Source organism: Plenodomus lingam (assembly GCF_022343315.1).
Source record: "Plenodomus lingam strain CAN1 chromosome Unknown contig_26, whole genome shotgun sequence".
NCBI lineage: Eukaryota > Fungi > Ascomycota > Dothideomycetes > Pleosporales > Leptosphaeriaceae > Plenodomus > Plenodomus lingam.
The window spans coordinates 1,823,422-1,851,154 of NW_027093941.1; the positions used below are offsets into that span (position 1 = coordinate 1,823,422).

Genomic DNA, 27,733 nt, shown 5'->3' on the forward strand with positions numbered 1-27,733 from the left:
AGTGGGGAGAGGAGGGGGGGAGAAAGAGAGAGAGAGAGAGAGAGAGAGAGAGAGAGAGAGAGAGAAAGGGTCTAGAAGGCCGATTATCGCATTGATGTCGCCAACCTATTCTGGCCAGTCTAAACAAGGATGGACAAGAAGAGAAGAGGCGGCGGCGAGAGGAGGTGGGTCAGCAAGTCGTCTGGATGGCTATGTACAGTTGTCCAATTCACGACGACCATCAGACTGGAGATGGATCGAGCTAGGTACGGTACCGTCAAAGCACGACGGCGCTCTGGTCTGGGGGACGCTTAGCAGGGGCTGATCGGCTACTACCGACTACGATCCGGGATGCGCACTCTTGTTAGATGGGTTGCCGTCGATCAGCATGTTGGATCCATGTAGGTGTATATATGTAGGTAGCTGTGTTCAGCATGGTAACGTTTATGTCAGTTCTCAGCTCTAACTTCTAGAGTAGGTAGGTTCTGATGACGAAACGAATCTGGTGCGTCACACCAAAGTCACCCACCCTCTGCTTGCAGTTGTCGCACGCCCAAGACATTTGCAGCCTACGCACGCTGCTCACGGCTGCAGGCCCCTTGGCAGGCACAAACCCGGCTCTGTTCCCAGTTTGTGCTGCTGCATGGTCAACTACCGGCAAGGCAAGTAAGTCATACTACTCTGCTCTACTAGCCATGGCGCGCTTTGTTGCATCAAGGTTAGGTAGCTTGGGTACGTATACCTGTGATGTCATTCATCTACGGGGGCCTTGCGTCTAGATGGAGTACATAGGAACAATAGAGTATCTACTACAACTGCATTCTGTACTGTCTATTCTGCAGTTTTTGCGTTCTTGCTCATTCTTGTACTACAATGAGATGGACAGTCCATTGTGGCTAGGTACCTAGGTAGCCCTTGTCCATCATCCGTCAGCGCAGATAGTAGAGGAGGCATATTCTTTCCCCCTTGGACCGCCATTGAAAACAACTTCCACTAGAGGAGTACTCCAGAGTCGTCAGTCGTGGTGGTGGTGAACACTGTATGTACTGCTGCTCGCAGAATGGCGATGGTGGTGGTGGTGCATGACTAAGCCAGCACCCTCGCGTTCGTTCCCACGTTCCCACCCAAGCCTTTCTCCCAGCCTCATGTCATGCACCCCCCCCCCCCCCAACCCCCAACCCTGTCCTGTCCTGTCCTGTCTACCTACCTTATCTACCTATCCTGCCAGTACCCGCCATACCCACCACCTCCCCGCGCATCGCGCATCCTCAACATCATCCTCGCACCGCCTCAAACAACATTCACTGCCATTGCTACCGTTGCGCGCGCTGTTAGGCCCCTTTTTCTTGCTGCTGTCGGCGCGCCATCACCCTTCGCGCTTCCGCCAGCTGCCAGCCGCCAACGCGCCAAAGTAAACAACACCGCCCAACGCGCCAACACCTCTCCACCACCCCACCTGCAATTGCCCACCCTCGGCCATCAACATGTTTCTTCCCGAGGATCTCCTTTTCAAGTCTGGCCAGCTGGCACGCGTCTGGCTTGCTGCCAATCAACACAAGAAACTCACCAAAGCCCAGGTGTTGCAGGACAAGATTGATGAGGATATCAAGGTCATCATTCGACCAGAGGGGGCTGCTGGCGGCCCTCTTGCTTTGCGCTTGAACGCCCAGCTACTTCTGGGTGTTGTGCGCATCTACTCGAGAAAAGCGCATTACCTGCACGATGACTGCAACGACGCGCTGTGGAAGATCAAAATGGTGCGTTTGCTTGAACCTGCAGCGCAGACGCAACTGACAACATAAAAGGCTTTCCGCCCAGGAAACATCGATTTGCCTTCACAAACACACGTGGCCAATCCAACGAGTCTGACCCTACCCGACATGATCACAGATCTGGACCTCCTCGCACCCATGCCAGATCCCGCCCTCTTGCTGTCGCAAGCCCTGGACACCAACCTCAATTTCGGGAACACGACAGTACCGGACTGGGATAACAGTCAGTTCATGTCTGGCAGTATTGAACAGCCCCGCATGGAGCTCATGGACGATGATGATGACTTGGGCATCAACATTGGCGAAGACGAAATGGAGCCTGGATTCAACGACACAAGCATTGAAATGGGTCGTAATGCCCCATTGGAGCGACGCCAATCCGAAGATTTCGGCACTGGGATGAAGGACCTGTTAGATGACGGTGACGACCTTGGCATCAACATTGGCGAGGATGACGAGACGGAGATTGCCCGTGCTCCAGAACTAGACATTGGCGGCGAGGACATCACCATGGGTGGTATGTCCGAGATGGACCTTCCAGCCGGATCAACGGCTGGCGATCTGCCCGAACAACCTCCACAGCGTGAGGACTCACCGCTTTCCGAACTTGGCGAAGAAGAAGCGACTGCACTCGAGCAGGAAGTTACCGCCTTTGAGCCCGCTCCTGAGGAAGAAGAGGAAGAATCCATTCACCAAGCGAGGGCGAAGCGAAGGCGGGTCATTGGTCAGGACGCTGAGACGATGATTTCCAGTCATCAACTCAGAGAGCAACAAAATAACCGTGACAAGATTCTCAAACCGGCCTCATTCTTGCCACGCGACCCCCTCCTCATGGCTCTGATCAATATGCAGAAGTCTGGAGGGTTTGTATCGAATATTTTGGGTGATGGCCGAAGTCAAGGCTGGGCACCTGAGCTGCGCGGCATTCTTTCGTTGGAGGTCGTGTCGCGGCCCAGCCAGAAGCGTAAACGGGACAGCGGCGTTGCGGATCTTGGCACAACAGAGGATGAAGCGGTTCCTGAAGGCGAGAAAACACCCCAGCTGGAATTCGAGCAAGAGGAGCCTACTTTGGGCGGCATGGATGTTGGTATCGGTGGTGATGGTACTACACACGTAGGCTCTGACGACATAGTTCAGCTTCCAGATGAACCAGCTTTCCCGCAGATGGGAGACGACGATAACGACTTTTCCGTACCAGACAACTTTGACGATACAACCGCTCCCCTCGTGCACCCAGCAGAGGCTGGACCCATCTCACTCGGCACAAAGCACGCTGTGCACCTCCTACGAGAGCGACTGGGGCCAGAGCCTGATGAGGAAGAACCAGAGCGACAGAGGACCAGCATCCTCTTCCAGGACATGCTACCGGAGGCAAGGACGTCACGGGCTGATGCGACCAAGATGTTCTTTGAAGTCCTGGTCCTTGCCACCAAAGATGCCATCAAGATCGAGCAGCCTGCGAACGAGCTCGGTGGACCTCTTCGTATTCGTGCTAAACGAAGTCTTTGGGGTGAGTGGGCAGATCAAGCGGTCAGCCGTGAACTGGCCTCTCAAGCTCAGACTGCTCCTCAGGCAGACTTGGACGCGCCAGCCGAAGGTATCCTGCAAGGTCCGCCGGAAGCGTCTGTCTCTGCATAAGCGGCGAGTGCAACATCGTCGACAAGCTTCTTTGGGTCTAGACTAGGAAAGGAGGCCTTCTTGACCTGGCGGCGTTAGCTGGATACCCTTTTCAACGTGTATGATTTCATTTTGTATTGGAATGGTTGTTTCAAAAAGGTGTTTGGAAAGGTGTTATTGGTGTCATGTGGCTTTGTTGCCCGAAGTTTTACATAGTCTTGATCTGTATTCATTGCCATTGAAGCTCAATTGATAATTCTGTTTGTTACGAACACATCGTTCCAGATTAGGACTTTTCATAGTGTACCGATCTCGAACATGACGTCGTTGCATGGATCGGAATTTAGCCCCACCGGCGTTCCGATCGGCGAGAAATTTTGGCCTTCATTCATCAGTCATCACTCACATGCCCACGCGACATCCTCGCATACCAAATGTCAAGCTCATATACCGTTTCTATCGTTCATACAAAATACGCTCTTTGGTGCAAGCCAACGCGCCAAAGGACCACAATCTCACATTACCCACGTTGAACATTGTGCCAGCGCCCTTTACCTGGAGATCTGGGGGCGACAAGCCACCACAAGCGTTATTCGCCAAAGTCCAACTTCACCTTCGAAAGTCCATTACCATGGATACAAACATACTTCCTGTCGATCCAGAAAAACTGGGAAACATCAGTTTCCAAGACGCCAAGCAGGACTTGATAGACGATTGGGACATTCAATATGTGGAAGGGAAGGATTACGAAAGCCTCAAGAGAGCAGCCGGAGAGCTTCTCAACACCGATACGCCCGTCGCATTTCCAACAGAGACTGTCTACGGGCTTGGAGCAGATGCGACAAGAAGCTCGGCCGTGAAGGCTATATTTGCTGCCAAGGGACGACCGGCGGACAACCCGTTGATAGTACATATTCATTCGCTACGACAGTTGCGGGCAATACTATCAGGGGGCAAAGAGAATTTGAAAGGAGCAGTAGGACCAGAGGATGATCCTATACCAGCGATATATAGGCCGATCATCGAACGTTTCTGGCCTGGTCCCATCACGATCATTCTCCCGGCACCCGACAGTTCGATGCTTGCGCCAGAAGTCACTGCCGGCTTGCCAACTTTTGGAGCTCGTATGCCACGATCTATTCTCGCGCTCTCTCTGCTTCGCCTATGTGGAAGGCCACTCGCAGCTCCATCTGCGAATGCATCGACGCGCCCTTCACCGACGGCAGCCGAACACGTCTTCGATGATCTCCAGGAGAGAATACGCACTATCATTGATGGGGGTCCGTGTGAAGTCGGAGTGGAAAGTACTGTTGTGGACGGTCTGTCAAGTCCACCAAGCATACTCCGACCTGGGGGTATAACTGTAGAGCAATTGAGGCAATGTCCGGGCTGGGAGAACGTCGTGGTCGGTTACAAGGATAGTCAGGAAGGAGGGGCAAGTAAGCCAAGAGCCCCAGGGATGAAGTATAGACATTACAGCCCGAAAGCCAAGGTCATCCTGTTTGAAGCTGGGGCAAGACAGCCTTCTCGAGCAGAAGTTACGAGAGAGAACACTGTGGGAGTGATTCGAACAATTAGTTGGCAGCCAGTTCTGGGCCTTGCGAAAGTGCAGCAGAATGGGTCACATACGAATGGACATGAAGTTCAACTATCGCAACCATCATACTCGACACAGAAACAAGACACCTCTACACGTAGATCCAACCTACTACGATCGGTCGTTCAGCACCAGATACCACATGCAGAGCACCACAAGTCGGCAACAAATGACACCAATATCTGGGACATATATCTCGGCGCCGACACTCAAGATGTTGCGCGGGGTCTCTTTTCAGCTTTACGCGAACTAGACAAGAAGGGTGCCGATGTCATATATGTAGAAGGTATAGATGACAAGGCTGGGGATGATATAGCAGCTGCAGTCATGAACCGCTTACGAAAGGCAGCTGAGATCAGACAATAAATCATGATTTGATGACGCAATGCGTAGTCATGGTCTCTATGTGACACTACTTGCTTCACAGTCAACACCTTCATCTCAAAAACTGCCCTTCACAATATTGATGAGGCTTCCAGACATGTACTACATAATGATATCGTCCTTCACAGTCTTCCCAATTCAAGCGTTATCCACCCCCCAATTTAATCAGTCCTTTTAAGAACCCACCAGCCATCATCACTCAAACACTTTACTTCTTGCTCACGCATCCTGAAACTTTCCCAACGCCAACAAATATCTGAAGACATCGCTCATCATGATGCTCAATACTACCATCCTCGCCGTACATCTCCTGCTAGCCAGCACGCTCGCGGCGCCACCCCATGACGCACTCAATTTAGATGCAGCGGCACTGACACCGCCAGCAGTTTCCACGCTTACCACCACCGTTGTCAGCATTGGGGATGGAACAGCGGAGCCAGATGTCCTAGAGAATGAAGAGGGTGTTACTACGGTTACGACTACAATCACATCTACAGCAACATTCCCAGCTCCACCCCCAGCCCCGTCCAGCCCTCCGTCAACCATATCCAGACACCTCCCAGTCCTAACCTCATTCTACAGCGCCATCCCCGACCCTCCCACACCCCTAACCCTCCAACCAAGCGCAAACGGCACGATGGCTAGGAGCTTCAACTGGCCCACAAGCTATTCCATCACTCCCACTACCACCTATAACAACGGTTCACTCCCACCAGCGACAATATCACTTGCAGCTTCATCTCTTTTCACCGTGTCCGCCTTCCGTGCCACTTCCATGCCACCGCTGGAATCCACCTCTGCACCCCTTGTGAATGCTAGTCTACCCGCCACAGCGTTGGAATCGACAACGCCAACGTCTGCGAGGAGGGTGGCGGATGTGGAGGCGGTGGCATGGGCGGGCATGGATGGGGCATTGCAGTGGGAGGAGAGACGGAGGCTTGAGAGGGGTGAGCGGAGGGGATAAGAGCGCGAGTGCAAGTGTGACTGGAGGGGGGAAAGGGAGAGGGAGTTTCTGGTCCAGGACTTTTGTTGTGGGGGAGGAATAGACGGGGGGGGGAGGGAATTGGTAGTATGAAGAGTGAGCAAGCTGTCTGTATTTGTGAGGGACTGATGCGAGATATGACGCGTTTTCTACTCTATGATTCAGTGTTCATCATCTAGGATACTGTGACTGTAAATACGAGTATTGCTCGCGATGAAGGGGTTCTGTAAAGTGTTGGTCTCATACTAAGTAGCGGAATTATACATCATCACTACACAGAAAGGCTAGTGGATGTTCAAACTGCCTATTGTGGTAGGCTGCAGATTGGTGTGGATCGCAGCAATCGTCCCGCAGCAGTCATCCCGCAGGAGTCTGTCTTTCAGTCGTGTCAATTGGAACCAATCGCACGACGTCATGTGAAGGCGAATTGTGATTTGTGAAGCTGGAGATAGTGCGTGCTTATGTCATCCCGCGAACACCTTGCCCATGTGGACCCTACGATTGGCTGACGCCGATTCGTCCCGGCCTGATAGCATTCTCCCATGGTACGCCAGTTCTACTCCGTAATCCCTGCAACAATTATTTTCGCGGCTAGGTGCAAGCTTCGCGAACGCCAAACACAATCAGCTTTTGGGTATACCACACATCCTCCATCATGGCGCCGGTAAAGACTGCCCCACATAGAGCAGGAGGACGCACGCGATATCTCCCTGAGGAGTCGAATCAATTTGCGAAGCACCAGGCTGATCTGGCGCTGGAAGGGAGCGATGCAGAAGACAATGCGCTACAGCCCGTCAAGGAGCCTGAATGGGCTGGTTTTGACGATGAAGACATGGAGGATGATGGCAGAGAAGAAGACATGGGTAGTGATGCAGGCAGTATAGATGTTCAGACGGAGTCGAAGAAGAACAAGAAGATAATCCTGCCCAAGGATGCAGAAGAAGAGGAACTGGAGCGCATCATCTTTGGTGACTCGGCTGGCTTCAAGGAGGGCCTGGACACATTTTCTCTCAATCGCGGTACAGGCGCATATGAGGATGTCTCAGACGAGTCTGGTGGAGAGGATGCCAACCTGAAAGAGGTCGCTGATCAAGATCTATTTTTCTTCGATGCAGGCCCAGTCGCTGCACCGGCGGGCTCGGTGCCAACAAGACAGACAATCGACTCCGAGGACGAGAACGATAAGCCTGCCTGGGAAGACAGCGACGACGAACGACTTGTGGTTAGTCTGGCCTCAGTGCCACAGCTGAGAAAGCTGCGAGAGACCGTCGATGACGACATGGTCAATGGCAGGGAATACGCGCGCAGACTGCGCAAGCAGTACGAAAGACTATACCCCGCCCCGGACTGGGCGGCACATGCTACAGGAAAGGCGAGCAAGAAGAGGAGACGGACGGTGGGTGACGATGAGAGCAGCGAAGAGTCTGCCAGCGATATGGATGTGGATGACGACGACTTGTCGACACAGCCTCTGGCACGGCTGTTAAAGGACGCGGACCTGCTGTCGCGGACCTCGACAAGCACAGCGAAGCGGAGAAAGCTACAAGCTGGCACAATCGATATACAACGACTCAAGGACGTCATGAGATCCTCACCGGTTAGCAGTCTCTTTATTTGTTGGACTGTTCATCACTAATATGTGTCTAGTCGGCCATTACTTCGCTATCTTTCCACCCATCCTACCCACTCCTCCTTTCGTCTGGTCCTAGTTCGACTCTCTGGCTTCACCACATCAACCCGAACCCGCCGAATCCTAATCCTCTCCTCACATCCCTACACATCAAGCGCACGCCTCTCGTCACGACAGCCTTCCACCCATCGACTTCTGATTCGCGTATCTTCCTCAGCGCGCGTCGGCGATACTTTCACGTGTGGAATATTGCGACTGGCAAAGTTGAGAAGGTGTCGCGTGTGTATGGTCACCAACACGAGCAGAGAACGATGGAGTTCTTTTCGCTGTCGCCTGATGGCAAGTACATGGCGCTTCGAGGGTCATCAAGAAAAGGTGGTGGTGTTCTCAATCTCTTGGATGCCAAGACACTTCAATGGGCGACACAGGTCCGTGCAGAATCGCGTGGAGGCATTGCAGACTTTGCCTGGTGGGGTGACGGAACAGGTCTCACGATTGCAGGCAAGAATGGCGAAGTGACTGAGTGGAGCATCGAAGACGGCATCATTGGTCGATGGATTGATGAGGGTGCAGTGGGCACAACAGTGATTGCTCTTGGTGGTAAGAGTGGGCGAGACTGGCTGGGTGGTGACCGATGGGTCGCCGTCGGCAGTTCGAGCGGTGTCGTCAATATCTACGATCGAAGAGTATGGATGGCAGATACCACTTTGAGTGAGGGCGCGACAGGGGCCAATGGCGGTATCCCGAAATCTCCAAAACCATTGCGGAGTTTGGGAAACCTGACAACACCCATCTCGCACCTGCATTTCGGAGCTGATGGCCAAGTCTTGGCCATGGCCAGTCGCTGGAAGAACAATGCGATGAGACTGGTACATTTGCCTTCAGCCACAGTATTCAAGAACTGGCCCACCGATAAGACGCCACTGGGCAGGATCAGTGCTGTTGCGTGGGGAAGGCCAAGTGAAGAGGAGGAGCGAGAAGGCAGTCTGGCGCAATTGGCTATTGCGAATGAAGCTGGACATATCCGGCTTTGGGAAGTGAGAGCCTAAAAGAGTAGAAGTCTTATCATAGCACGGTGCGAATATACGTAAGTTCGAGAGGGATTCGAGAGGGACTTTGGTCCCACCCACGTCTATTTCTTGCTTCATCGTTCATTTTGCAAGCATACCGTCTCTCGTTGCAACTGCTCGCCATCCACAACAAACAAAGCCCAGTTTGCACTTGCTAGTTCTTAGGGGGCTGCGGCATCCCTAGGCGGGCGCAATGAACAATTGCACGCGCACACTTCACGTCTTTCCTCCTTCAAAGCTCCTCTTGACAACGCTGCTCGCCACTGGCGTATATTGTTGCCTGGACCATGGCAGGCACAATGTGTTTGCATCCTGAACCTTTTGTCGAAGCTTGTGATTTACGCCGTTCCTTGCACTACTACCCGTTGACAGCACCTTTGGATAACAACACATTCTCTGACCAACAACATATCAGAATCATCTTCGCTGTTGTATTGTACTCGATACTTCTACCACACACATAATGGTGAAACACAGGAGGCATTGGAACAGGAACAAGAATCGAGCCAGCTTGGTCTCCAACGTTGACATAGCGGCCTTGACAACATCTACGGCTGATACAACATCTAGCTCAGCGACAAGGTCAACCACCCCGGTGTTACGGTCTTTGGATAGCACCTCCAGATCATCGACGCCGTCCACTCCAACGGTTCGACAAGTAAGCCGCATTCAGCGTGGTCGTAAAAAGCGTCCTACGCTCATCTCCAATATGTGGAAATGGTGTAGGTGGGACTGGCCGTGGGCATCATGTACATGGGCAAACCCGAACCAATGGAGCTCACGAACCCTTGGTTGGAAACTATGTCGCCTCTTTCGCTGGATCTATAACTTTTGCATCGCCATCCGTCGGATGCATTGGGACGCGCAGCGTTGCAGAGACCTCGTTGTGACCTTTGGGTCATGTACTCTCTATGTATACGTCTTCTACCTGATGCTCGAATTCGCGGTCAGCCACGTTGCGAGTGCTCAGGAGATGGATGCCAATTGCAGCGTCGTCTATGTCACTATACCAGGTCCAATAATCACAGTATCGCTCATTGCTGCCTCCCCCAGTAACCCAGCAAGAGGTACATATTACTTCTCTTTTGTGAATGGATCGACAGGATGGTTGGACAGTATCGCACCACCCAGCAGATACAATACTCTGTCAACCAAGATACCAAATATTACGCCAATCATCTCGTCACTCTCTGTAACAGCTTTACCTTCTGGTCAGACTTCTATGCTCTCTACAGGCTCCTCGGGCATCACTATTTTGCCGTCAGTGCCTCTAGCGCCCCCAAGAACGATGACCACAACAGCGCTTCTTTCCGGCTCAATGGTAGTGACGACAATCGTTCTTACAGGTGGACCTACTGCTGGCTTTCCGGTCCCATTATCCTCTTCTACAAGTTCAACAAGTGTTGCACAATCTCAAACGTCTACGACCCCAGCGACCACCAATCCTGCTCCCATCAATGAACCACAGCGGCCATGGCCATCTCCGGTCTTGCCGAGCAGTTCCATGATGCCTATTTCTGGGTCTTCCACGATTGTATCTACACTCTTTTTGCCAAGTTCACAAGGCTTAGGTTCGACGATTCTGGGTCCAACAGAGACACCAACATCCAACAGTGTACCGCCTGGACTTATTTCTTCACCTGCATCTACAACTTTGAGTGCCACGCCAGGAGTACCAAATAATCCGCCTACGACTGAGCACACAACTTCGACTGTGTTGGTCATCTTGACAACCGTTGTATCGGATGGATTGACTACAATCTTGACCAGTACTTCGACTACCGTTCTTGGTGACATATCTCCGACAATTTCATCTCCTACAGTTGTACTAATAACTTCCACTTCTACAACGATGATTACGAGTACTCTTCCCGATGGCGCAACGACAGTTTTGACGAGCTTGTCAACCGCCACCAGAGAGCAACCATCACCATCTATTCCTCCGTCACCTACGGTTCCTATGATATCTAGTCCGAGTATACCGCCGATTATCACGTTCCCTAGAGGCACTACCTTTTTATCTACCGCTGTATCGTCGGCCAATCCTAACCAACCTCCACCAGCAGGTAGCCCTACACTCATAACGGCAACCACCGGAGCCATCACGACGCTGACCACAACCCAGTCTGGAGGTTACACTACGGTTATCACCACAAGACCGATCGTATCTGTTGTTCTACCACCGACTTTCAGGAGTTCCCTGAGCTCTACAGCTGCATTAGTGTCAGATGTTCTTACAACAGTCACCAGTACTGCCTCAAACGGACGGCCAACAACTGCCATTTTGACAGTCATCACTACCGTCAGCCAAGCCTCCTCAGCACAGCTCTCTTCATTGCCTCCAGGCTCTCTGACCTTGACATCGAATACAGCACAGATGTCGGCAAGCGGAGAGTTCACGCTGTCATTGCCAAATCCGTCGAGTGGCTCTCGAGTCCCAACTCCTCCAGACGCAACTTCACTGTTCACCATTACGACAACGCAAACCTCATCGGGACTGACGACGACCGTCACTATTGTTTCGTCTACAGTGGTTGATAGATCTGGTTCTTCGTCAGGACCGCCTCCCATGACGACCGTTTCGAGCTTGTTGATAATACCAAGTTTTACGCGGGAATCATCCTCTAATACTTTGAATAATTCTGGAGGTGCAATTGGTTCTAGTATATCTTCAGGGTCAATCAGATCATTGACAACCTCGGGAGTGATGACGACCTCTCCGGGATCAGTCATGTTGTCAACGACACCGTCTCCTACCTTGCCCCTTACGTCGATGAGGACTTCTTCAATTTCCACATCTTCCCCGCTTGATAGCGTGGCGTCCAACACTATTTCGTCTTCTTTCAGTTCCAGTACAGTCGATACGATTCCGGACATCCCCAGTAGCAATTCCAGCTTCTTGGCTTCCTCAACCGCAACAGCACGAGGGCCAGTGTCAACCACCACTGTTACGACTAGTTTGATGCCTTCGTATGCGAATACGTCTTCGATGATTACGACTCCTAGCTTCATTACTGGGGTACCACCCATTTCGACAACCTCAACTCGATTCAACACAACGTCGAGCAGCATATCGTCATCTAGCCCTTCTAGCTCGTTTAGCACCCCGAGTGGCTCTAGTTCCACTGTCAGTGAATCTGGATTGTCATCTCGCATTCCGCAGGTTTCGTCTTCTGCGAGCAGTACAATCTCAGTTACAGGCTTCATGAGTATTCAGACCGAGACAACGGCGACGAGATCTCCGTGGTCATCTTGGATCAGTTCGTCGGGAAGCCTATTCAACACGCCAATAGACTCTAGCGGTTCGGCATTAGTCAGTTCATCGTCACAGAGTTCAGCTGAGACAATGTCTATGAGCACAGTTTCGTCCTCGATAATGCTATCTTCTTTTAGTAGGAATTCAGCTGCTACCTCTTCCATGTCTTTGGTATCATCATCATCGTCATCATCGAGCAGCATGACAACACGTTCAGCTCCCAGCTTGCCGATCTCATCATCAGTAGGGAGCAGCATTCAATCTTCTATCGCGGCGACATCTGCATCAAGTCCTTTGATGTCCTCTGGTGGATCAACGTCTCTACCTGTTGCATCGTCTTTTACCTCTGTATCAAATCTTTCAACTACACCTGCAACTGTGAGCGGTTCAAGCTCTGTCCCCACTTCTTCCTTGCCTCCGGGTGGGAGTGCTACTCCATCCGCGAGCTCTACACCATCTTTGGTCGCTGTACCTGGTGGAAGTGATTCAAGCGCCTTGCCATTTTCTACTGGTGCATCAGCATCATCCATCCAATCGACAGAGAGTCTACGGTCAATTTCTACACCTTCCCCAGCTGGGTCTATCTCGTCACCGAGTGTTCTGAGTACTGGAGTGTCTGGTCCAAGTCCTCCGCTTTCATCATTGGCAAAGTCTACGCAAGCTCCATCCGATCTCGGTTCGATCTCCGGGCCGGAGCCAAGTGAAAGCCTATCCTTTGGGGTTCGCGATCAAACTACAAAGGTCATCTCCTATGGCGATACGGCCATCAGCTTCATCTTCCCCTCGCCGGACATCACGACCACGGTATCTTATTGGACTGGTGGGTACCCCACTGTGACAGGACCGTTGCCCTCAGATCTACAGACAATTCCCCTTACTACCCGGTCCATTCGACAGACACCTTTGTCGGCCCTGCCATCGTTTGCGATGTTCACCTCGAAGCGAAGGAGCTTCAAGACTGTAGTGACCACCATTGACGATGACGAACCAGAAGAAGACATGGAGAAGCGCCAGGACATTCCGAGCATGACAGAAGTACCTGCAGCCACCACGGCGGTGGCGACCATCCCCGCAGACCCCGAGCCAACCTTGTGCGGAGAGTCTGGGAATTTCACGCTCACGTTCGATGATACAGTGGTTGGCGAGGCGGACAGTGTACTGCTGGTAGCAAACGGGATGAAGAACCCTTACCACCACCTGTTCTATGCCAATGGCTTCACCTATGTACCCGACAAGTGGGAACCCTTTCCCGCCATTTCACAGCCAAACGTAGCCATGTTTCTACCCCTGACAGGCCGACTTCTCTACAACACGCCGTTTGCAGGCACACTTTTGCCCGGGGAGATTGGCGCCGGACCCCGAGCGTCGGTGAATGCGTACTGGTTCAACGCATACTCTGGATACTTTGGCTGCGCGTTGAATGGCCTCACACCATGCACGCTTCGTATCTCGGGATACCGGTACGACGCGGTTGCCAAGGAGGAGGTGCTTGTGGTGGAGCAGAATGTGACGATTCCGCCATGTTGGGGCTATATTCAGTGTCGGCTGACGCAGGTCTACTTCAACGACCAGTTCCGGGCGCTGTCTGGGATTCAGTTTAATGCGTATACGTATAATCTTGGGATTCCGCAGGTGCACATGATGGATGATTTGCAGATGGAGTGGTATAATAGCACATGCTCGGCAGGTATCTTGCGGATCGGACATATTTAGAGGGGGGGGGGGGTTATTACCGGTGTTGGATATAATTATGTGGTGTGGGAGATGGGGAGAAGTCATGTCATGATGATATGGAAATAGTAGTTACGATAGTAGTACCCTTAGTTACCGGTAGTCACTCACGGAGAGATGGACAGAAGCTATTCTGCACCATGGAAAGCATGAAACATGCCGCAGCTGACGGTGAGGTGTGATGCATGCAGATGACCTGACTTCCCAGGTGAGCAGACTGTCATGTTCCCATGTCGAGTGGAGAGGCAGATGTACCGGTACTGGTAGATGATCACGCGACATGCTGCTGGGTGTGCTGGGTTGACAGGTACAGTTTTGGGCAATAGACGAGGCTGTCAGCGCTGTTCCCGTCCCCTCACCTCACCGTGCTCGTGAGTTCGTGCTTGGAGTCGTCTTGCCAGAGCGCGATGACTACCGGTAACTTACCGGTAACGTCAACTTACTTGTGCGCCAACCAGTTTTCCACTCAGCCTTCGCCGGCACGCCCCACCAAAGACGAGGAGAGGAACCCCACCAACTCACCATCCGCCTGCACCTGCACCCTTTCACTCACCACTCGACTCCCCCCCAAGCCCACCCCTCACCTCACCTCGAACCCTCCACCTCTCTCTCTCTCTCTCTCTCTCTCTCTCTCTCTCTCCTCGAAGCCGAAGCTCGCCCGACCTCCAACACCAGCTCTCCAGCTCTCCAACGGCGCAATGGCGGGCGCAAACGGCAACGGGCCCATGGCAGTCCCGGGCGGGCGCATCCATGGCAACGCCAACGGCCATGCAGCGAACCTGCGCGAGATGGGCTTTGCAGGCCCGCGCAGTCCGCCAACCAACAAGAGTATGGAAGCATTCAACCCAGATCGGACTACCATCAGCTGCTAACATGGTGGGCAGACACCTCTCACGTACCCTGCAAATTCTATCGTCAAGGCGCATGTCAGGCTGGCAAGGCCTGTCCGTTCTTGCATTCGGATGAGCCCATCACCGAGCGAGCACCCTGCAAATACTTCACCAAGGTAAGACATACAGCCCAGACGGCCCAAACTGGCTCGCTGACGTGAAGCAGGGAAACTGCAAATTCGGTGCCAAATGCGCACTCGCCCACATCCTCCCCAATGGTCATGTCGTCAACCGCGGCAACGCCGGTGGCCACTTCAGCCGCATGAATATCCCTCACCAACAAGAATTGCCCATGAACAGTTCTCTGCTCACAATGCAGGCACACATGGGCGGCATGCAGCCGGGCTACCCGTATGCCATTCCAGACGAGTACGCGAATCAGAAAGCCCAGTATGACATGATACCGACCATCGACACGACCTTCTCGTCCCACCCTGGCTCCAACTACGGCTCGCCCCCAAACGAAAATGGAAGACCTCTCCTGTCACCGGTGCAGAAAGGGCTCAGCGTAATGGACGTTCCCCTGCCGGCCTCCTTTGACAGCCAAGGCATTTCTCACATGGCGCGATACGGCCCAATAGCTTCCTCAGTACCCGCAACCTTCCTTGCCAACTCTCCACCTTCCTCATACCAGGCCGAGTCGTCTGCCTTACGAAATCTCCACAGCTCAGCATTCGGTGACAATCATCGGGCTGCAGTGTTGGGCTCGTCGCCACCCGAGTCCGTCGAGCAGCCGGCTGGGCGGAGGATGTTGCATTCAGAACTGGCCGCGAATCGGTCTCGAGGCATGTTGTCTTCCAGTGTAGGAGCACGACCGACGTACAAGGACGAGGAGTGGGAGGACCCAGACATGATAGGAAGGCTGGAGGAAGACCTGCTCCCTGGCTCTCTCAGCGATCTTTTGACCCCGCAAGAAAAAATGCGCCGCTTCTCGCGCGACCAGGGCGAACTCTCCAGGATGGGAGCTTCGCCGATAGCATCGGATGGCAATCTTGGTTCACCGCCAGGGCATGCATCATCTCCGTCACGATATCAATCCCTATGGGGCAAGTCACGACCTACACATGACAACGGCTTCGAGCCTGGATCAGCGCCTGGCCTTTCAGCATTCGGACACGTTGGATCACCGCTGCGTAACTCGAGCTTACACCCGGGGGCCAGCCCGTCTCTACGCGCCATGCATCGCACAACCTCAGGCGATATCAGCCCCTTCGTCTCATCGCCTCCACGTCAGAGCTCAATGAGCCTCCTCAGTTCGCAGATGCAGCGTACCCGACTCTCATCGCGCGATGAAGCTGGCATCACCAGTAGCCCAATGCACCCAGGCATCAACCGTGTGACTTCCGGTGGTAGTATTGGTAGCTCGGGTGGACGACTTGGCCTCGATCGGGCTGTTAGTAGCAGTAGCATCAATCGTGAGAGAATTGACGAAGAGCAAGGCTTGTTTAGCATGGAGGAAGAGGAGGATCTGAACAAGATCAAGGACGGGGCATCGACAACCTCGAGCACGAGCAACAAGCGTCTTAGCGGTCTGTCGTGGGGCAGCGGCGGCAAAGGAAGCCCCAATCTGGCACCCGTCGGCGGCCACCGCGCCGCTGCTTCTTCTGGCCTGGCCAAGGCACAAAACTGGCCTCTTGACCGCACTTGAACCCTGGCCTGTCGAGTCTTCTCCAATATGCCAAAAGAAGGGGCGGCAAAACATGATCATTTCTAGAAATTCGGCATTTTTCTCCTTCGTTTCACCAATGCTTTCGAACACTTCTAGCTGTTCGACCGACTTTGGCATCTAGGGCGTCTCTCTCTCTCTCTCTCTCTCTCTCTCTCTCTCCCTCTGGTTTTCTTTCTTTTCGGCAAAAGGCTGCATGCTTCCACTCAAGCACACACACGGCATGATCAATTTTCATTTCTACTTTTTCACGAACACATACACGATATACAAAAAGTTTTCCATGGCTTCGGCTTCATCTTTGAGCGGCGGGCATTCGGTATGGCGCAGCACATGGCCTTTTCTTCGGCGAAAACATGAGCGAAGGAGAAGAACATCCGTGGATTGTTTTTGGTTATACGGTTCACTTTTTTTCCCTTGTCTATTTTTTTTTTCAAAACATGGTACCTCTTCTTCACGGCAGTGTATGGTGGTAGGCGTTATTGTTTTTCAAATGCATGTCGTTTGTTGCTGCTGCTTCTGATAATGAATGCATGGTTATCATGCCCTTATCTCTCAGGGCCCCCTCCCCTCCCCGGTCATGGAGATTGGGGTCTCGTGTGAAGGATGTGGGCTTGGCGAATGTGTATATGTGTGTTTCGATACCGTAAGCGACGAGGTGTAAAGAGTACACTATGATGCGAGATTGACGAATGCATTTCATCTGGGCTGTTTTGAGATTGGATTTTGCTAGGATAGGTTGTGATGTGATGTGATGTGATGTGATGTGATGTGATGTGATGTGATGTGATGTTTTGTCTCTGCCAAATAACTGTGGGGGTATATGGTGGTCGATTAGGTATTCAGTCAAGCTATGAATATACACAGACGCTTGCAAGTTTAGATGCTGACGGATTTAATTCAGTTTACTATACCACGATTGTTCACGTCGTCGACAACGAAAGGAAAGGAAGTATGGAATGTAGCTTATAGATTGTTCGGTTTCCCTAGTACATAGACTTCTGGTTCTGGGGTTTTTGCTGCTTGGCCTTGTGGTGGTGCAGTGTTATGATGCGAGTTGCTGTCCGCGGTTTGGCTTTTGGCTTCTAGGAATTTGCTGTCGTGGCTCTTTTGGGCGGGCAGTGGATGTGTTTGAAAGCTCTTTGTTTGAAGGACGAAGTCCATCCTACTCGAAAGCTGCTTTTCCAACAACGTCGTCAAACCTACTCGATAGCAATGCGGACCGCAATCGAGCCCTTCTTGGTCTGCAGGACGATACAGTCGTGGTCATAGGAAATATCCTCCACCGTAGTGTCTACAAGTTTCGCTCTCGGGAGGATGGAAAGGGCCATGTGAGCACCCATAAGATAGAGCTCGCAGTATGCCAAGCTAAGTACATCGTTAGCAAGAGCAGGGGTGGAATTGGGGCCAGGACTTGTTGTTACTTACTTCTCACCAATGCAGCTGCGACTACCCTTTCCAAACGAAATCAGCCTCTTGGACAGCTGGTAGTTTGGCTGCCCATCCTCGAGAAGGAAGCGCTCGGGCAGGAAGTCATCTGGGTTGGGGAAGAATTCTTCGTTCCAATGGTTGATCATGGAAGTCATGCCAATGGGTGTTCCTCGGGGAATCACCCAGTCTACCTTGCCATCGGCGCTCCTGTAGTGCAAGTCCTCCTCACGAGCAATTCTGGCGGACCGGTGGGAGACGCCGGGCATCATGCGAAGGCACTCTTGCAGCACGGCCCAGAAGTAGGGGACTTTTTCTAGCTCGACCCACTTGATCTTTTGGGTGTCGATGCCACTGCTTGCGAATGCGGACAGGAGACGTTGGTAGATCTCGGGCTTCGCGAGATTCCAGTATGTGAAGACGGTGAGGACGGCCTAGGGGACGGTTGGTTAGATGTCGACTATAAGCTTAGGGGGAAAATACTTACAGCCGTTGTCTCTGTCCCGGCGAGCAAAAAGTTGAAGCCTTCTCCGTTGAATCGGAACCTCTCTTCTGCCGTGAGCTCCTTTGGGTTGCTTATCATGTCGGCGAACACACGTCCATTTTCAGGATTCCTCAGGGCGGCATCGATATATCCAGGGATCGTGACATTCATTACTTTCATGACAGCTTTGATGTCCTCACCGAGGTAGTCGGCCATGAAGGGCATAATCTGCGCCATCTTGCGACCAATGGCATTATGTCTCATCATGTAGGCGCTTTTGAAGAACGACTTGACCCATGTTGCCAGGTTTGGCTCCCAACCTTCCTGAGCAACAAAGCCCATAGGTTCACCGAAAGCGTACTGAGATATGACGTCTGCAGTAAAGCAGTTGAAGGCCTCCTTGACATCGAAAGCCCCCTTCCCGGCAGACGCAAGCATCTTGTTGGCCGTCATCTGGGCATAGTCTCCCACCTCGCCTTCCAGCTTGAGCATCTGCTGGCGAGAGAAGAACTTGCTCAATGGCGCCTTGCGTGCACGATGCAATTCATGGTTGGCGGTTGAGAAGCCCGTAGCGGAGACGGGCCCAGCACCACCAGTGTTCAGCTGATGTTGCCATTTGTCGCGAACTCGTCCAGGACCCGCGTAGATTTCGTCTGTAAAGGCAGGGTCGTTGCAGTGCAGTTCATCTGGGTTGATCCTGACAATGGGTCCGTATTGCTCGTGCATGCGAGCAATGACCTTGCCATAGCGACCGAGGAGAATCCAGTCGTAATAGGCTTCATACAGATACGACGCCGCTGCAATCTTGGGACCAGGGAACCGAGCGAGTGGATGAAACGGGGAGATGTTGTAAATTGCAATAGCGATTCGGTATGCAATCCACACACCAACGAGGGAGAGGATAGTGCTAAGAGAGAGGCCAGCCTTGAGGCTCTGAGATAGGCCCGAATGAATCTCCATTTCAAAGCCTGTACAATGGTAATATACAGCTGTAAACCCACTAAATCACCCACCCAACGAAGAGGAAGAACAATTATGTCCCGGGAAACTGTTTCAGGCAGGGTCGTTCGCGTATATACCTCTGGGACCTTCACCCGCGGTTTCAACAGTCTAGCTTAAATCCTCTCCTGTCTCTGGCGACATGCTGTCAGTCCGGAAATGGGCAAGTCTAGCTGGATGGCATATGTAAATCGCCGAAGAAACCCCCCCTATCTTCTCCACTGTGTGTTTCGAGTAACATGACAGTCCTCATTGGCCACTACAGTCGCATGAGGAGACGTTGGGGTGGGTCCGCGGGGAGACGGCTGCTGAAGCCCACCCAGCATGAGCCATCCAAGTGCGTGTTCAGACACCAACGCCAAAAAAGACTACTCCTTCTCTCTCTCTCTCTTCTGAAGATAGAGAGGGGCATGCAGGGCGTCCGGGGACTTCTCATTGGCGCGGTAATGCTCTACAGACGAAATACCCGAAGCATGACGGTACTGTAGTCGCGGTAGTTGAGAGAAGAGGAAGAAACGTTGCCGCCACGGCTGAGGCGTTCCGTCACGGGTGGGGGCTTTGGGTTGAGTGGCTCGGACCGCCTCAGTTCGGCAACGAGTCTACATTTGGACAGGCTAAAAGAGCAGCCAGGAGGCTTTGCGAGGCGTGAGCCTTGAGGTCGGGCAAAAAAAAAACGCAAAAGTTTCCATGCTCACATCCATGCTCGACGGGCTTTGTCGCCCTAGAGGCTGGAAGGGGCAGCGGTTATCTAAATCCATGACATACTACCTGTACCGGTATGCAGTAGTGTGGCGCGCTCGTACATCGCATAACTATCATGATCAACACTACACTTGCCTTTGAAGCTCTGCTGATCGGTCTCGCCTAGGTTGCGACCCTGGAGGAGCAAGTGGAGATGCACGTTTTGTGTCAGGCTATTTGGGACGCAATGGGGAGACCCATTCGCCTCTTCTCGTTAGAGTGCATGAGAACCGGTTCGAGCTACGGATGGCAGGTCCACATGTCTGAATTTGCCCTCCATGATATGATCGAATTCAGGCACTGCTCAGTCTGGACAGACTAAGACGATTGGGGGGGGGGGGGGGCGCAGAGGGGGCAAGATTCTTGCGTTTTTAAAATCAAGTCCCCATAACTCCTCTCGGTCGCTCTTCGTTCTAGTACCCCAGATTGACGCCAATCTGCCGCTGCTCTTTGCTCCTGTTCCGTTCGTTTCCTTATGTAAAAAAGTTGGTTGTTTTCTTTCATAACACCAGCCAGGATGGCGCTCGAGACGATATGGATAGGCATGACGCCCAGTGCCCGCAACTCACTCATAGCAATGTGTGTGCTATGGGTGCTGTTTGCAGGAGTTCTCGTGCTTCGAGTTCGGGGACGTATGCGTGGACCGGGTTTGGGACTGGATGATGCACTGTCCATTGTTGCACTGGTCAGTGTTGATGAAGTGTGGTTGTAATCAGAGCTCTAGCTAATGAGAAGCTTCAGGTCTTGACTACGAGTACCATCGGGCTCAATGTTGCTGGTATGTCTTCACTTGTCTCTAGAGCGCTGTGAATGTGTACTAAAATACCTCATCAGTCTTCACCAGTGGAGTGGGTTATGATTTCGACCCCAACTCTCCAGTCTTCCCAATATGTAAGACTCTCCAGATGGCTATCTACCCGAGTATTATTGCTGAATCGAATCTACAGTGGTGAACAACATATCCTTCATCATGAAGATCACATTCAGCTACACGCTAGTCTACATCTGGGCCCTCGCCGCACTCAAACTCTCCCAAATCGCCCTCTACCTGCGAGTATTCTCGTTGGAACTGCGGTGGCACGTCTACATCACCGGCAGCATCGTCATCCTCTGGGCGCTCATCTTCAACTTCCTCTTCATCTTCCTGTGCGACCCGATTGCCCAGCAATGGACCGTCGATCGCATCGGGCACTGCCTGGATCAGATTCTTCTCCTGAAGATGTTGATCCTCACAAACATGATCACCGACCTCATGATCGTCGTGCTGCCCGTCCGATGTGTATGGAAGTTGCAGATGCGCAAGACGGAGAAGTTTGCGGTCCTCGCCTGTTTCGGTATTGGGCTTGCGTGCGTGGTCATTAGTATCGCACGCTTTATCCTCATGTACACCATCGGTAAGAGGGATTCCTCACATCTGTCCTTTTGCGACGTGGACACTGATTTGGATACAGATCTCCTGAGTAACTTGACGGGTACTTCGCTTACGACCTTCATGCTGTGCACAATCGAGCTCATGCTTGCCGGTCTGTGCATCAGCATCCCCATGCTTCGTCCCTTCTACATCCAGTGGCGCGCAAAGTACAAGCAATCATCTTCAGGCCACAGTGGACAAGCGAGTACCTCTGGCCCTGGGCCCCTGCGATCCAACGAGGCGAGGCCGGGCCTCTACACCCAGTGGCTCGAACTGGTATGTTCTTCGCCCCCCTTCCCCACCCAGCCCACGAATCCGAATACGAAATATGTACTGACAAACTCCCACAGCACGACAAAGACCAGACCCACGTCTCAGTCTCCTACGACGACAACAATTCAGAGCGAAAACTCACAGAAACACAGTCCCCTCCGGACGCAATTCACGTCTCCAAGAACTGGGAGGTTACCCACAACTAAGAAGGAGAAGATGCCACACCCACGGCAAACAATACGCTGTGAAAAAGGAGGCGTCTGGTGCTAAAATACATGGTATATATCGTCATGCGAGCTTGTTCTGCTGCGGAATGGCGCACTGTCGCTATTGTCTATGAATGCCTTCTCATGCGATTTCAATTCTTTTCCTCGGTATATGTCGTTGATTCGTTTGTTTTGCGGTAATGAGAGTATGATATCAACATGCATGTACAGCAGCATACTGTACTGGAGTTGAGGTAGATTAGTCCTATGTAGCATATTAGCGATTTTTCATTCACCTTCGTTCACAGCACATTGGGTAGACTATCAACCACGCAAAGATAGAAAAACAAAGTGATATCCTGCTTGTAGATTCTCTTCTCATCCCTCATACCCAAAATATAACAGATGCATCATTCCCATATTCTCACCTCTAAATTATCAACTCTCTCGTCCTGCTCAACATAACCCACCCACCATATCCCTCTAAAACACAATCACACATCCCATCGCAAACCCCCGAAACCTTTCCTCCCCCTCCCCATCCCCAATCCCGGCACTACCTCGGCCCCATCAAGATCTATGGTATGTATATCAGGCCCCGTCCTCGGCCCTTCCCACTGGTTTCCGCGAACCAAAACAAATGATCTGCAACATCAACAGCGCCCGTGTTCTTTCTTGGCCCCGCTCGTTTACAACACGAGGTACCGGGCACTGATTGATTTGTTTGGGGAGGGGGTAGGGTTCTTCAGTGCGGGTTCGTGTTGGGGCTTGTGTTGTGGTTATTGGGGTGAGTGGTATGAGGAGAGCGGTGATGGGGATATGGTGGGTGGGGAGTGGGAGGGGAGGAGTGGGGTTGTGGTGGGTAGAGTGTGGTATTGTAGGAGGTGGAGACGGTGTTTGTTTCAGTGGATTCCACGTGTTCTAGATTTTCAGTTGTACGTGGTAGCGATATATAGACTTGCGTTATATAGCCCGTGTTTTGTTTGTCGATTCACTGTCTCGGTTCATGTGTGCTTAGCACACGGTGTAATGTGGCTGCTGTTTGCACCGGTGCACTCTGGACAGATGCATTTGCAGCATGGGTGGTTGCACCCTCATACCTGGTACCAGCTACGTACGCCACGGCTCGCGAAGCTTCATATAGGCGCGGCACGGCGGGAGGGTTCGTGAAGGATTCAAGATCGCAATCCTTCTGGATGTAGCCCAGAAAACTCTTCTGGTTCAATTGTGGCAACTTAGGCGAGGTGCTGTATGTACGAGACATTGGTGAATAGGAAAGCACCGGGAGGTATCTATTATATACAGTATGTAAGCTTAAGACCGTTCCCCTGGATCTCAAAGCTTCGCCTTCTCCCTCGTAGTCACATCGACCATACCCAGTGGCACATCGGCCTTACTTCTCTCCTTCAACAAACGCCGTAATATCTTGCCACTTGCGCTCTTTGGGATTTCGCTCACGAAGACGACCCCGCCTCTGATGCGCTTGTGGCTTGCAACTTTCTTGCCTAGCCAGGATACAATGGCTTGTGCTTCTTTCTCCCCAGCTGTAGGCTGCGAGGGCACAATGTACGCGCGTGGCACTTCGGTGTGTTGTTCCTCGTCCGCTACGCCAATGACAGCTACATCGTCTACGAATTCGCTTTCCATCAATTTGCCCTCGAGCTCTGCAGGAGGGACCTGGAAGCCCTTGTATTTGATGAGTTCCTTGACGCGGTCTGTAATGTAGAAATTGTGTTCTGCGTCTTGGAAGCCAATGTCTCCTGTTTTGAAGAAGCCATCTGCCATTATCGAGTCCCGGGTAGCGGCCTCGTTTTTCCAATAGCCTTTGAAGATGTTTGGACCGCTGAGCCAGAGCTCTCCAGCTTCTCCTGGGCCAAGCTCGCTGCCGGAGGCGGATATGTATTTCGCAGTCATGTTGGGAAACATCTTGCCGACTGAGCCTACTGAAGTGTACCATTCGTTCCAGGGCTGTAGGTCGGCGGGAATCAGCAGGTTGTCCCAAGTGCGGGTTAACATTGACCTGACTTACCTGAGTATGTGTCATAGGACTTGTTTCGCTCAGCCCGTAAGCTTGGTTGATCTTGATGTTCAGGCGTTTGTGTACTGCATCAACGAGTTCTTTGGACAGAGGGGCAGCACCACTCGTCATCATTTTGACAGACGAAAGGTCATACTTGTCGACCAGTGTGTCTCGGGATAACCGCACAATTATGGGGGGCGCAACATAGATAAAGGTTATCTTGTGGTCTTGTATGGTCCGTAAGAAGGGCTCCATATCGAAACCAGGCATCACCACGACCTCGATCCCTCGATGGAGCGCCTGGTGCACTAGGCCAGTGAGCCCATAGATATGGAAGAACGGTAGCACGCCCAGAAACTTGTCATCGGCAGATGTATACCAATGTCCGACTGCTCCTTGCGCCATGAGCAGATCCGCAACAATGTTCCGATGCGTTAGCATGACTCCCTTTGGCAAACCCGTCGTCCCACTACTATACGCCAAAAACGACAAATCCTCTGGCTTCGCCTTTTTCCTTCTATACCTCAACGCCCCCGAAGTCTTCCTGATGTTCGTCCAGTGCTTCACCCGATGGTTTTTATCCTTATCTTTACCCAGCAGAATCACGCGATCCCTTTTGATTCCCACCTTTTCCGCTGCCGTCAGCGCCGTCTCAATAAAGTGCTTTGTCGTCACTAAACCCTTCGCCCCTGAATTCTCCAATTGATATGCCAACTCATCGGCCGAGTATCCTGGATTCGCAGGCGTCACAATGCCTCCAGCGAAAAAGGCGCCGTAGATCACAGGTGGGATGTCTATATCGTTTGGGGCAAACAAAGCCAGTACATCCGTCCGTTGCCAGTCCCAGAGATTTTGAAGGCCTTCGCCAAAGGTTGTGGCCAGGCTTTTGACCTGTGCGAATGTGTAATGTCGATTGGCATCTGTCGCGCTGCGGTAGATGATCTTGTCGTCTGAGAAATCACGGTCTTTGCGGTCAAACATGAGGGCCCAGAGGTCCACGTCTGGTATTTCAACATTGGGGAAGGAGGATTGGGTCGGCATTTTTGGGTGACAGCTGCTTGTTTAACTCTGGGTTATGGTATCAAATCGATGTTTTGGTGGTGCAGCAGCCGATGCCGGATGTGTTTGAAATGGAACAAAAGGAAGAATTGATGAAGTCGGAGCGACTAGCAATATTAGAAGGCCAGGCTACTTGCGTAACTTGCATGGGTAAGTAGCCGATTCAAACTGTACCGGTAATGCTGTACCGGTACATGGCTGCTGACTGTCGAGAGGTCGTCCAAGGAGAGCTACCGACAATTCGGGTGGGGAACCTCGGCCTTGAGCCTCATGACGTCTTCCCCGATTCCCTAGGTACCGTACCGGTAATACCGCATCGAAATCCCAATTGCGCTTCCGATCAATCTGCACCTTTACTCTACGGCTGCTAGCCACGGGGATCCATCTTACAGCACGGTGCTATTATGGTATAGCACCTGACCTCATCTGCTTTTGAGCTTTGCCATTTTGGCATGCTTGATCTAGACAATGCTTTGTATCTCTTTCCTCTTGGTATAAAGCCAAAGCTTGCATGGCCTGATTTCTCCCTGTCTCAATCGAAAGGGTTCTAAAGTATCATGTTAGACTATGGAATATGCCTTTCACTCAGCAGCTAGCTTGGAAGCATCCCGTTAGTGCACGTTATCTTAGCTCATGCTCGCTACCTAGGCTCATCTATATGATCTGGTCAGGAGTTCTTGAGATTATAACAAATAATACTCTATAATGTGATTATCCTAATAACGAGTTTGAAAATCTATCCCTGTTGAAGCTCGCCGTGCGTTAAAGGCGACCTGGGCAAGGATACAGCGTTTGCGCAACTTGGGCGTAAAACAATTCAGTACAGAGAGACGAAGCCTCTGTGGACTTGAGCGTGTGCTACATAGTCTTCACGTGGCCTCCATGCTAATCATCAGGACGATGAGCTGTCAGAGAAAGTTCTCCACACGATCTAAGCTTTCCTTTCGCTCGCTGGCATATGGAGAACCTTCTTCTGTAAATAAGGAGCAACTAGGCTGTTACTAATGCTTGTAATGAATGAATCGACACTTGTTATTTGTGCAACCTACGCGTGCTCACCTACCTTCCATCTCTCCATTACGCTTGTGGAATCTGCACCAGCCCCTTGGTTTCCTTGATCCGCCACTGTATCGCTTTCGCAAGTTGATACAACGCCTCGAGCATCGGCATCGGGACTCCACGCTCCTTACCTGCTCTCAACGGCTCACCAAGAAGATTCTCAAACTCGATCAAGTTCCCCTGTGGTACATCAGCGCGGTGAAACTTTTGATAATCTAGCGTCCATCCTACCTTTTCCAAGTCTTGCTGCATACTTGGCTTCAGGTACTTTTCCAATGGGTCCGCGTTGATCGTGGCCTCTACTACTCCGTCGGGCAACTCGACACCACAGACTGCCTTTGCAGCTGCGACAATCTCGCGCATGGCTGGTCTTACCAGACCATCCAATGCGCCGTCAGCGAGGCGTATGCGTCCATCGTCGAGGCCTGTGATGGCGCAGATGGGATTCAGGCAGGCATTGAAGACCAGCTTCTTCCACCGATCATGCAGGACGTTGGGGGAGTATGCGCAGTCCGTCTTTCCGGCCGCAGAATACAACGCGACGAACTCCTCGGCTCGACGCTCGGGAAAAGCAGGGTTGATGTGCGACGTTGGGAAGGCACCAATGAGGAGTCTGTCGCCTTCATCGTGGACAATGTGACCTGGCGATGGCTCTGCACTGCCGATCATGGAGACACCGGATATGATTGGTGTATTGGGGAAAGGGCGTAAAAAAGGTCTTTCGATGTTGAGCCCGTTTTGTAGAAGCAAGAGGGTGGTGCGATTACTATTCTTTGGTAATGCTGGCGCAATGAGCTCAACCGCAGTGGGTGAGACATCTGGTATATTCTTTGTACAGAGCACTACGTAGTCGTAGGGTTCGATACTCTCTTCTACTAAGTTGGGTATGGTGTTGCGCACTGGTCCTTGTTAGCAATGGCGATATGATTTGTATCCTAAAGTTTGGCTCACCAACACTAGGTCTCCAACCATTTAGATTTCCATGGTCGCAGCTCTCGATTGTATAACCTCGCTCGTTGACGACGGCGTAGTTGGACCTCAGTACAACAGTAACGGCGGCTAAACCACCAACTTCAAGGTTGACGGCTGCGATGGTCCCTACTGCGCCGCCGCCTATAATAAGCACAGTCTTCTTTGTATCTGTCATTGTCAAGTATGCGAAGGGGATGGTCCCGAGCTACGTTGGAGATGATAAGACGAGAGAGAAGGCGGCTCGACAAGTTGGTGGGGTTGGAGGGGTACCGGTACGTGCATCCTCGTACCTGCCTCCCTACAGTTCATTTTATCATGTCAAGAGCAATTGCATGTCCCTATCAGTCAGGTAGATCAGGACAAAATTATGGACGGTATTTGTTTGCAGTTCTTCAATCGAGCTCCATTTGATGCATATATAGGTTACAGTCCGTTAAATTCGTGACCGGCGACCATTTCATCCCCTGACACTCCGCCTCGTGCTCCTTCATGTCTAATGCATGGATG

At 52.0% G+C, this 27,733-nt stretch overlaps 12 protein-coding genes across 12 annotated transcripts; 6 read left to right on the plus strand and 6 right to left on the minus strand.

Moving 5' to 3' along the window:
- Nucleotides 1-960: 960 nt before the first annotated feature.
- Nucleotides 961-3,644, plus strand: IAQ61_006882 (uncharacterized protein). Its single transcript, XM_003845728.2, has 2 exons — nt 961-1,736; nt 1,785-3,644. The coding sequence occupies exons 1-2, from the start codon at nt 1,464-1,466 to the stop codon at nt 3,387-3,389; spliced, it is 1,878 nt and encodes a 625-aa protein (XP_003845776.1). The 5' UTR covers nt 961-1,463; the 3' UTR covers nt 3,390-3,644.
- A 130-nt stretch (nt 3,645-3,774) lies between these two features.
- On the plus strand, nt 3,775-5,331 carry IAQ61_006883 (uncharacterized protein; the record flags this gene model as incomplete). The annotated part of the gene is made up of 1 exon (XM_003845729.2): nt 3,775-5,331. One exon carries the CDS (start codon nt 3,775-3,777, stop codon nt 5,329-5,331), a length of 1,557 nt encoding a protein of 518 aa, XP_003845777.2.
- Nucleotides 5,332-5,568: 237 nt separating this feature from the next.
- On the minus strand, nt 5,569-5,895 carry IAQ61_006884 (uncharacterized protein; the record flags this gene model as incomplete). The annotated part of the gene is made up of 1 exon (XM_066097342.1): nt 5,569-5,895. One exon carries the CDS (start codon nt 5,893-5,895, stop codon nt 5,569-5,571), a length of 327 nt encoding a protein of 108 aa, XP_065952819.1.
- Nucleotides 5,896-6,039: 144 nt separating this feature from the next.
- Nucleotides 6,040-6,252, minus strand: IAQ61_006885 (uncharacterized protein; the record flags this gene model as incomplete). The annotated part of the gene is made up of 1 exon (XM_066097343.1): nt 6,040-6,252. The coding sequence occupies one exon, from the start codon at nt 6,250-6,252 to the stop codon at nt 6,040-6,042; it is 213 nt and encodes a 70-aa protein (XP_065952820.1).
- Nucleotides 6,253-6,887: 635 nt separating this feature from the next.
- Nucleotides 6,888-9,159, plus strand: IAQ61_006886 (uncharacterized protein). The gene is made up of 2 exons (XM_003845731.2): nt 6,888-7,928; nt 7,979-9,159. Exons 1-2 carry the CDS (start codon nt 6,987-6,989, stop codon nt 9,008-9,010), a joined length of 1,974 nt encoding a protein of 657 aa, XP_003845779.2. The 5' UTR covers nt 6,888-6,986; the 3' UTR covers nt 9,011-9,159.
- A 335-nt stretch (nt 9,160-9,494) lies between these two features.
- On the plus strand, nt 9,495-14,000 carry IAQ61_006887 (uncharacterized protein; the record flags this gene model as incomplete). The annotated part of the gene is made up of 1 exon (XM_003845732.1): nt 9,495-14,000. One exon carries the CDS (start codon nt 9,495-9,497, stop codon nt 13,998-14,000), a length of 4,506 nt encoding a protein of 1,501 aa, XP_003845780.1.
- A 716-nt stretch (nt 14,001-14,716) lies between these two features.
- Nucleotides 14,717-16,556, plus strand: IAQ61_006888 (uncharacterized protein; the record flags this gene model as incomplete). Its single annotated transcript, XM_003845733.2, has 3 exons — nt 14,717-14,846; nt 14,903-15,024; nt 15,075-16,556. 3 exons carry the CDS (start codon nt 14,717-14,719, stop codon nt 16,554-16,556), a joined length of 1,734 nt encoding a protein of 577 aa, XP_003845781.2.
- A 906-nt stretch (nt 16,557-17,462) lies between these two features.
- On the minus strand, nt 17,463-19,976 carry IAQ61_006889 (uncharacterized protein). Its single transcript, XM_003845734.2, has 3 exons — nt 18,490-19,976; nt 18,003-18,436; nt 17,463-17,942 (listed from the first exon to the last, which is right to left on the minus strand). The coding sequence occupies exons 1-3, from the start codon at nt 19,444-19,446 to the stop codon at nt 17,777-17,779; spliced, it is 1,557 nt and encodes a 518-aa protein (XP_003845782.2). The 5' UTR covers nt 19,447-19,976; the 3' UTR covers nt 17,463-17,776.
- A 602-nt stretch (nt 19,977-20,578) lies between these two features.
- Nucleotides 20,579-22,411, plus strand: IAQ61_006890 (uncharacterized protein). Its single transcript, XM_066097344.1, has 6 exons — nt 20,579-20,911; nt 20,968-21,004; nt 21,061-21,117; nt 21,174-21,620; nt 21,678-21,913; nt 21,988-22,411. The coding sequence occupies exons 1-6, from the start codon at nt 20,744-20,746 to the stop codon at nt 22,114-22,116; spliced, it is 1,074 nt and encodes a 357-aa protein (XP_065952821.1). The 5' UTR covers nt 20,579-20,743; the 3' UTR covers nt 22,117-22,411.
- A 696-nt stretch (nt 22,412-23,107) lies between these two features.
- IAQ61_006891 (uncharacterized protein) lies at nt 23,108-23,380 on the minus strand (the record flags this gene model as incomplete). Its single annotated transcript, XM_003845737.2, has 1 exon — nt 23,108-23,380. The coding sequence occupies one exon, from the start codon at nt 23,378-23,380 to the stop codon at nt 23,108-23,110; it is 273 nt and encodes a 90-aa protein (XP_003845785.2).
- A 71-nt stretch (nt 23,381-23,451) lies between these two features.
- Nucleotides 23,452-25,177, minus strand: IAQ61_006892 (uncharacterized protein; the record flags this gene model as incomplete). The annotated part of the gene is made up of 2 exons (XM_003845738.1): nt 23,452-24,084; nt 24,146-25,177. 2 exons carry the CDS (start codon nt 25,175-25,177, stop codon nt 23,452-23,454), a joined length of 1,665 nt encoding a protein of 554 aa, XP_003845786.1.
- Nucleotides 25,178-25,958: 781 nt separating this feature from the next.
- IAQ61_006893 (uncharacterized protein) lies at nt 25,959-27,524 on the minus strand. Its single transcript, XM_066097345.1, has 3 exons — nt 27,206-27,524; nt 26,486-27,153; nt 25,959-26,434 (listed from the first exon to the last, which is right to left on the minus strand). Exons 1-3 carry the CDS (start codon nt 27,399-27,401, stop codon nt 26,273-26,275), a joined length of 1,026 nt encoding a protein of 341 aa, XP_065952822.1. The 5' UTR covers nt 27,402-27,524; the 3' UTR covers nt 25,959-26,272.
- Nucleotides 27,525-27,733: the final 209 nt, after the last annotated feature.